Genomic DNA, 9,366 nt, shown 5'->3' with positions numbered 1-9,366 from the left:
ATATTATATATGTATTAATATATATCAAGAATATGGAACAGTCCGCACTACAAGTTTGCACGCATTTGCATGAATTCTTAAGGTGTTTTAATATGTGAGAGTTCCTATCTGCCCCATCAATTCATCATCTCAAAATAAAGGATGCATTACATATGCAATGGGAGCAGCCTTCGCTCAACAAACAACTCCACCATGTTAATTTAACTTTGTCATTCTGATTTTACTTCATTCCGTCTACCATTAATTATACATTGTTTTTATTCATGATCTTGGTGTTTACAAATTGATACAGTTGAATTACGTATATATTAACGTGTTACAAACTTCACTTCGTTAAATAAGATTACCTATATGGAATCTCTGTACACTGATGATGACAGTAGGATCTTTTGAAACATGTATGTAGCGTAAGGCCTATGGCTAGGCCTAATAAAGTTTTCAGGCATTGCCTGAAATGATCGTTCTCAAAAGTATCGTCATATTTTTGAATTTTATTAGTGGTATATTGTGTCATCGATCATATGGTAACAATATATATATATATATCTCTTTGAGATTTTATGCAAATTATGTGAATTGATAGTATTATATTTCTAAAAGCATTTTTAAAAACAAACTAATTACTGATTTTGAAAGTTAAACAGTGTTTGCTCAAAAAATTGAATTAAACTTATAGATGTCAATAAAGCTGTAGATTTTGATAACAATATTGCAATGGATTTATTTTTAATAGGAGGATCTTTTCCGTCAAGAAGGCCTGAAGAACGAAATTCTTGATATCAAAGACTGTTTGGACTTGGGTATTCCTGAAGAAATTCGTATCTTTTTGTTTTTATGTGGTGTTAAATTTTGAGCCAACAATATCATTTTTCAAAATTATATACAAAGTGGAGAAAAAAGGAAATTATATTCAAATTTAAGTCTGAGAGTACCATTTCTGGCCATCTAGAAGTGCCAAAAGTATGGTGGTTAGACCCTCTATCTGTGACATTCTCTCCCTGTGCCCCCTCTATTTCAAATTTTTGAAGGCCACCACTGGTCCACAAGAGGTTCTACAAGAGACTTCACAATAGGTTCTACTGTTTCTGTTATGATTTCCTTAAAGATAATTCTTAGCTGGAAGTATTCATTCCGTGGCGGAGTCTTTAATGCTGTTTCTAGAATCGCTTCGTGAACCTGTAATTCCATTTAAATACTACCAGAAATGTCTAGATAGCTCTAACAACTTTGTTCTTTGTAAGCAGGTAAGACTAATGGCAATGTCTGTGATTTGTTGTGGGACACAATTTCTTTTTATAGGGAGTTGAGCTATATCATGGTGGTGAAGGTACTTGCCTCAAATACCAGAAATCTGGGCCCAAATCTGCTTATGCCAGAATTCTGTATATTTCACTACCAAGAAACAACCAAACATTTTGTGTCATAAAAAACTTATAGTTCTGTGGTAAAATGTTGGAAACCCTTAAATAATCGATCAAAACAACGCATTTCCCAATTGAAGTCAAATCTAATCAATTGATCATATAAGTTACAACTTTTAAAACAAGACGTACTGTAGTGACAGTCGTCGGCGAATGCCATTCCATAGTAAAGGTAATGCCACGAGGCACGTAGAATGAAACATTTTTTTAATTATGAACCATCAGACTGCCACCAAAAATGAGCAAATATCATGGTGTCATTAAGCGAGCTCAGAGAGTGGTGATAGATTGTACGATGTAGCGTGTGCATGGCTTATTGTATATAGGTATTGCAAATAATGTTAGCTGTTTGTGTACAATTAGAAATACTTACTACGTCTTTTCCTTATTTGTAGGTAATGGGAATGATTCCAACAAGCCACAAAAATGTATTCAAATACTTAACAGCTTTCATCAGAGAACTTTTATTCAATTCCGATGAGAACAAACTAGACGCCAAAACATTGTGTATGTATTAACGTCACTTTATTTTTTCTGTTGGTTCGCCTTCCATAATAATAATTCTTTATTTGTCCTTATTTCTTAAGTCAGAAATTTGGGCTGGGCTCTAGGAGGACTACGACACCTGACTTAACTACAGCATTACGGACACATGTATACAAAAATTGTCCATAGCACGCCTAACTCTCAATATTATTCAAGGAGCCAAGCAATTGCTCTTCTATTTAAGCCAGACACTGGGCGGGTTTAAAGAGTAGGTCTTCAGGACAACAAGCAGGGATAATACCTCTCTGCAAACCGTTCAGCATTTAAAAATGAGTTGTCTCAAGAATACCAAAAGATTATCCCAGTTTAACTGAAGAGACCATTGTTAATATATAGTATGCAAATGAAGAAAATAATATACATGTCTCCCTCTAAATAAAGACCCCTGCAATTAAGGACGACCTCCAATTAACACTCTGCCGACCAAACATGGAGATCTCCGTGTTTTGGTAATGCAACGCTTGACCGCAAAACACGGAGATCTCCATGTGTCAGATTTTTTTACGGAATCGGATAGATGGGGTAATTACCGACAAATTAAAATGTTTGTGGTTCTTGTAGTATTCGCTAAATGTCAATCTGATCACGTACGCACTCTCAACGAGCTTCGGAAAAGTGTTAAAATTTTCTGAAAAGTCTGGCGGTGGCTGATACTATTTTTTCAAACCGGTCAGAGTGTTAATGATCACTTTTATGTTATTATCTAATGTCTTTTATCTTTATTATTCTAATTGAAGACCAAATCTGCTAATCACCATCCCAAATGTGATCTTTAATTAGAGAGAGACCTGCACTTTAATTGTTAGCATTCTACATATACCTCACTTATGTACAACATACATTCTCAATTTTTTTTTTTTTTCAGCGACCATGTTCGGTAGTCTGTTTCTGAGAACCCAAAATGCAAGTCAACTTGAGAAGTCTGGGAGGACATCTTTAAGTGTGGCAAGGAAGAAAGCTTCTTTTGTGTACCAGTTCCTTATTAATGAATATGATGACTAGAATGATGGGAGGAAAGAGGTTTTTCCCAAGCTAGTTTCTCTATTGGACTAGATACTTCAAGTTTGTATATGTTATTCTTCACTCATTCTTCAAGTTGGGCTCCAATTGCAATGAAAAACCTTGGAAATGTCACAAAGAAACCTGGAAGAAGTCAGAAAAACCGGAAAAATAGAAAGTTCTGTGGAACCCTTAAAAATATCAGTCATAAACTTGGAAATGTGATGGAAAAATTCTAAATTTCATGGAAAATTCTTTATAAATGTCATAAAACTTGAAAAAGTGGTGGACACTTGGATAATATAGTGGAAGTGCCAGAATGTCATGAAAGTGCCAGAATGTCATGGAAGTGGCGGAATGTCATGGATGTGCCGGAATGCTATGGAAGTGCCGGAATGTCCTGCAAGTGCTGGAATGTCATGAATACCTAACAAAGTTATTGAAAGTACTATGAAATTTTAAAATATGTTTGCGTCAGGGCTATTAAAGTGATTGAAACTTTGTGAACTGTCAGTGTCGTCAAAAACTATATAGTAAAGAAATACATTTCTGAAATTAAATTATTTAAAGTTTTACTCTTTCCTCACATTCCAAGTGTAATACAAATTTTGCAGAATAATCATTGAAAGTCTTATAGATGTCACATAAATTGAGGAATTTCAGTTGAAATTATTTTTTACTTTTATCATAGTGGCTGTTTGGTTGTACGCGTTAATTTAAGCGAAATTAGATACACATTAGATATTTTGAACCATATTTTTTTTAGATTTAAATTTTTATTTTAAAGATTGCAATTATTAGCTTCTTCTGTATTTGGTCTTATATGGTATAATTTATTAAACACAAATGAACCTTTATACGTACGTCAAACTTTTACAACTACGTAGTCTGTAGTCAGCGTCAGAACTGTTTGTTTCTAGCCAATAGAATTCTCACTGACAAGATGCGAGTTCAAAAGAGTTGACAGTTTGCATTGTCTCTCGTCCCAGTTCATAGATATCTTGATGTGAATAAACAGGCCTGATAATGACTACAGACTGCATAGTCGAAAACATGAAACGTACGTATAAAATGTTAGATTATGTTTTATTTAACCTTAGATATTAGTCATATCCAATCATATACACTTTTTTAAGAGATCTAAAAAGGGTTATTATTTTTCAAAGTAGGATCCTTGCCCAAATCAAAGCTGTGTGCTCTTTCTACTTATTCAATTTTATAATAATTGTTTTAGTATTAACTTGGTAATTTTAATGCCACCCTTTCCTGTCATCGTATTTAGTTGGCTCACATTTAAACAATTCATCCATATCATGTTTATAAGTTGGCTCTCATTTTAACAGCCATGTATTCTCTATATTGGCTCATGTGTAAATATTTCATCCTTGTCATCGTTATCAATGGGCTAACATTTAAACAATAAACATTTAAATAAATAAATAAACAAACAATTCATCCATGTTCATATTTTATTCGGTAACATTAAAGCAAATCGTCCCTCTCCCTTTTTTTTATGACTCCAGTTGTGATAAAGTTTATTGTGATAAATTCAAGAACATGATAATATTTGTATGTAATAGAGTTCGTAATGAGTATGTCGATTATGTCTGTGGTTAAGCAGGCTTGGCATATATTGTTATATAATAATTAATATAAATGCATAATTTAATAGGATGGAAGAAGAATGATGAAGGGTTTTATTTTATGTTATGTAAAGCTGTTTTGTAGACAATGATAGAGAAAGGAAGCATGGGGAAAATTTTAGACCACCTTTACCCACCCCCACCTTATCCCCGTTTTGGACATCAATAATTTTTCTAAACTCTAAAGGTTAAAAAAACTCCATGCTTCCTGTAATCAGACATGAAGGAAAATTGTGTATTATTTATCACATAAAAAGTCTCATTTATTAATATTATTGTTTTATTATTATTTGTTGATTTTTTTTCTTGCCAGTTAATGGACAACATGTTGTTATATTCAATACATAGACCATAAAAGTGACTGGTTATCAAATTAAGGATTTTTGTAGCAACAGATTTGAAAAAATGAACTTCTGTAATTGGAATGTAATAACTTATTTGACCTGTTTAAATGAACTATTCAATTTTTTTAATTGATTTTTTAAAGGTTTATTTTATATTCAGTTAATCCAAAAAAATATGATAGCTAACAATAGATAGGTCGCACATGTGAAATGTTGATAAATAAATTATAATGAATACATTAATCAGTTTCATCAGCATCATTAATATTTTGTTATTAATGTAATGGTACTACTTTGTAAATAGTTGATTTTTCTTAATGAAAATGTTAATCTTATTGATCATGTTATTATTATTATAAATTGTTATATATGATCAATGGGGTGTATTATTTATAGATATTTCAATTACAGGTGATTGAGTTCAATATCTTAATTATATTAATTTCACACACTGTTTTACATAGTAGCAATTAACCCAATTTATTTATCTTGTAATTACTTTGTTTTTGTGTACGATCAAATTGTGTTGTGTTGTATGTGAAATCCGATTTTAGTAAATTGCTAAAGATTTATTATAAAGTGTTATATGTCCTAATATAATATTATTGTTATTGTTTTTATTTGCTTTCCTGTATCGTTAGAATTACCTGTACAATAGGTTAAGGGTTAATATGATTTTTATGAAATTTTAAAGATTAATTCAGCACAAATGCTTTAATAAAATATAATGAGAGATACATTTTCTTTTTGTTTGCTTGGATGTGTTTTATTCGAAATTTAGAAAAGAACCCAATACAGTCTGAGGATTTTAAATATTGGTATCACAAATAAATGGCAGTTTATATGAGAGAATGTGCTTGGGATCGACTAAAAATTATTCAGCTTTTAAAAACGTATTTGCAACGTTTCGTTAACAATATTATGTTCAAACCAGAATGATTGACTGAGTCCTGGAAGAACAGGATGTATTATCGACAAATAATTGAAACGTAACCAACGACTTTAATACCATACTTACGACTTATTTGTTAAGGTTTTGACAAATTCTACGAGCTCTGTTGTGAAGAACAAGCACAGCGTGGAAGCAGTGTGTAACCCAACATAAATTAAAAAAGCCTAGGCCTGTGAGAGTCCAAGCCGAGGGCGTAGATTAATCATTTATATAATAAAAATGTATACTGTACATAAATAATTGCGGTTATACAATCGCCTAAAATTGCAGAGAAAAAAATATAATAAAAAAAACAAAGAAAACAGTATATGCACTTGTATTTACGGCGTTGTCTTATAATTATCAATGAGAACTTGTCCAGTAAATTACACATGCCATAACAAGGTATGGTAATGTACAATGTATTGTATGATGTATTTTGTTTTTGGTCAACACATATGATACAAACCAAGGTCAGGTTTAATTTGAAACCAGTGTCAGTATAAACTTAGGTAAGCATGTGATTAACATAAACAAGAATTTGGTCCAATGAAACTGTGTATCATCTTGATACCTTCCAACGAAAATTTACCCTACCGGTGTCCCCACCGATCGATCTAACGTGACGTTGTGGGAGTTTTATAGATTATTGAGAATGGTAATATCACCGAAAAATAGATATAATTACAGTAATAAATAAAATGACAGTTGAATGACCAACAAAGACATCTGAAGACAATAGTTCGTCATTAGAAGTTATTTAGTATAACTTATTCGAAAAATGTATCTCAAATGCGAGTTTCCCTCCCTGGCGTTGTCAGTGACGTCGCATGATTTGTGTGCGATTTTTTACCAATTAACCCCTAAGTAAAAAATAGTTGAGTCATGTAGATTACAATTTATTAGAGAACCTATTTTTAAAAAGCTACAAGAAGAACTATGCCTCAATGACCTAAATCTAGTTTGTAACTTATTTATTTCGGGTTCCTCTGAACTAAAGTATCACCTTTTTCTAGATGATCTTGAAATTCATTATGAACACCAAATTATAACAAACCCAATTTTAACTCCTTTTATAATTATGAAATGGCAGGAAAAATCTTTAACAAATATTGTAAAATTCTTTTAACTAAAGCATGGGAAGAACGTAACAAAATCTATAATACTTTTTCATAAATAAATTTGTTGGAAGGAAAAGAAAAGATGGATAAAAAGAAAGAAGGGAAGTGGGGATGAAGATCGAGAGAAAAAGCTTTCAGATATTTTACACACTTTAATTATAATTCTTTAAGCTTAAGTATTGTAGCCTAAAATAGCTATCAATACATTAATTTTGTTTTGGTTTGTTTATCAAACCCTGATCACTTTGATATATCTCTTGTATCAGCCACATTTTATAATTTAGTTTTGTAAGCTGAAAAAGACCGGAGGACTGGTCGAAAATTTCTTTTGAAATAAACCAGTGTTTTATAGTCCACGTGACTCGTTGCTTCAATTCCTTGTTTCAACGCCTTTTAACAAAACCACTTTTGTTGTATACACAGCCACTGTACGTATAGCCAGTCCCTTACACAAAGTACTTGTCCTATGGCACATTCTGGACTCCGATTTTTACCGCTCCGAACTAGGACTAAACGGTTCAGATGTTCGCCCATACCCAATGGAATTCAATTATACAACTTGAATGTCAAACGATAGTTATCATCATTGAAATTAAAATAATAATAATAGGCCTATCCTGGATGTTTGTGATTGGACTTGGAAACTCACCCCACCATTGTATGCTAGTCAAGTTTATTTTGTGTTTTATTTATGTTTTTTCTGTTATTGCTTTTGGTGTTGTTCGTGCTTTTATTTTTGTAGTTTATAATTATAATTGATTCTTGACTTGCACAAGTTTTTTTTTATGAAGGCCTACCTGGTGTATTTTTGTTTGTATATAAGTATGTAATTGTTACAGTTTTCTTGTATTCATGTGCAATTTTTATATTTTTGATATACTGTATATTTGATGCAATTGATATTTTTGATATTGAATTCTTTTCAATTTATTGTAAATAAAATTTTTCCCAAAATAATGTTAATTTTAATTAATATTCAATTCAATTTGCTGTAAATGAAATTTTTCGTAATAACTATAACTTTAATTAATATTTAAAATATTTTATATATAATATTTAAATTATGTAATGAGTAGTTGCGTTAAAATTTCTTTGCTTTTGTAATTTGATGTTCGTTGGTGTTAACGTGTTATGCCAGATTCAAGAAACATTTCTGTTTATGTATTTTTATATGTGAATAGACCAATAAAGCTTATCTTATCTTATCCAGGCCCATCCAGGGGGTTCGGGAGAACCCCCTTTTCTGGCGAACACCCCCCCCCCCTCTTCAAATTTCCCAAATAAGTCCTCCAACTAAATTAATGCACTGCAGACCCACACAGACAAAGACCTTTTCAAACATATGTGCTTTTAGCTTTATTTAACCCGGTGGTTTTCCACTAGGCGAATTTATACCGCGAATCGAAAGCGTCGGTTTATGGGCATGCGCATTCACATTCCTATCAGAGTTTTTGTGAAGCGAAAAAATGCGTAACCAATCAGAGCACAGGAAGCGAACCGACGACGCTTTGATTCGCGCGAATAAATTCGCCTAGTAGTAGGGCCTACACTAGTGCAGGGTTGCCATTTGGCCTTTTTGACGGCCAGATTCCTCAAATCTGGCCGTAAAAAAACTTTCCTGGCCGTAGCATTTGAAAAGTCACAGCCAAACTATATTTGGCCGAATTTTTGAAAAGTTTACATTTTTTTTTTCAATATAGGCCTAATATAACGTAGACTTGTTTTGGATATTTTGTTTTTGTTAGCTTAATTTCTATATTTGATACTAATCTTGTACCTTTGTTTGTACAAAGGTTCCCCGATTCAGCCGATTTGGCGTAAGAGAGTTTATTTAAAAGATAATTTAATTTATTAAAATAACAGTTACATTTAATAATTTAAATTGTTCGGGTGAAATATATTGTTTATGAAGTTTATCCTCGTTTAAGCTTTATTAAGACAGTTCATTGCAAGTTTATACCATATTGTGTGTCTTTGTATATGTTCCATCCTACTAGTTGGAGGTTCTATCTCTTTTGAATTTCTTTTGAATATAAATTACTGCAATTTATTTAATTTATTATTGCCCAATTAAATTGTATAGACCTAGGTGCCGCAGTGTTCTTTATGTAAAGAGCCATATATAAATGCTCGATGTGATCATGAACCTATTAATAATTATTAATAGGTCCATGATGTGATCATTCGGGTCGGATGGCACCTCCAATTTCTAGCAAGTTTTGCATAGACTTCTTCGAAGTTACTCTGGAGTTAGGTTGCATATGATAATTCTGATAGCAACATTGATTTATTGCTTTAAATACTACGACAATAACTTTCAGAGACGAATTTAGAAGTTTAGATAAAAAGTATTTATTAAAG

The 9,366-nt window shown here is 32.0% G+C and overlaps 1 protein-coding gene across 1 annotated transcript in view; it reads left to right on the top strand.

Moving 5' to 3' along the window:
• The window catches only part of LOC117108181 (inositol polyphosphate 5-phosphatase OCRL-like), a 32,933-nt gene extending 27,241 nt beyond the window's left edge, over positions 1-5,692 (top strand). Inside the window, exons 21-24 of the mRNA XM_033250143.1 lie at positions 734-818; positions 1,117-1,244; positions 1,817-1,928; positions 2,833-5,692. Coding sequence (XP_033106034.1) covers positions 734-818; positions 1,117-1,244; positions 1,817-1,928; positions 2,833-2,969 — 462 coding nt within the window. The 3' untranslated portion in view covers positions 2,970-5,692. The remainder of the gene's footprint in view (positions 1-733; positions 819-1,116; positions 1,245-1,816; positions 1,929-2,832) is intronic.
• The last annotated feature ends 3,674 nt before the right edge of the window (positions 5,693-9,366 follow it).

This window comes from Anneissia japonica, unplaced genomic scaffold, assembly GCF_011630105.1.
Source record: "Anneissia japonica isolate Jap-2015-1 unplaced genomic scaffold, ASM1163010v1 scaffold519_len276752_cov174, whole genome shotgun sequence".
In the NCBI taxonomy this organism is placed as follows: domain Eukaryota; kingdom Metazoa; phylum Echinodermata; class Crinoidea; order Comatulida; family Comatulidae; genus Anneissia; species Anneissia japonica.
Note: the sequence above shows the minus strand (reverse complement) of the source record. Positions and strands in the feature narration are given on the sequence as shown.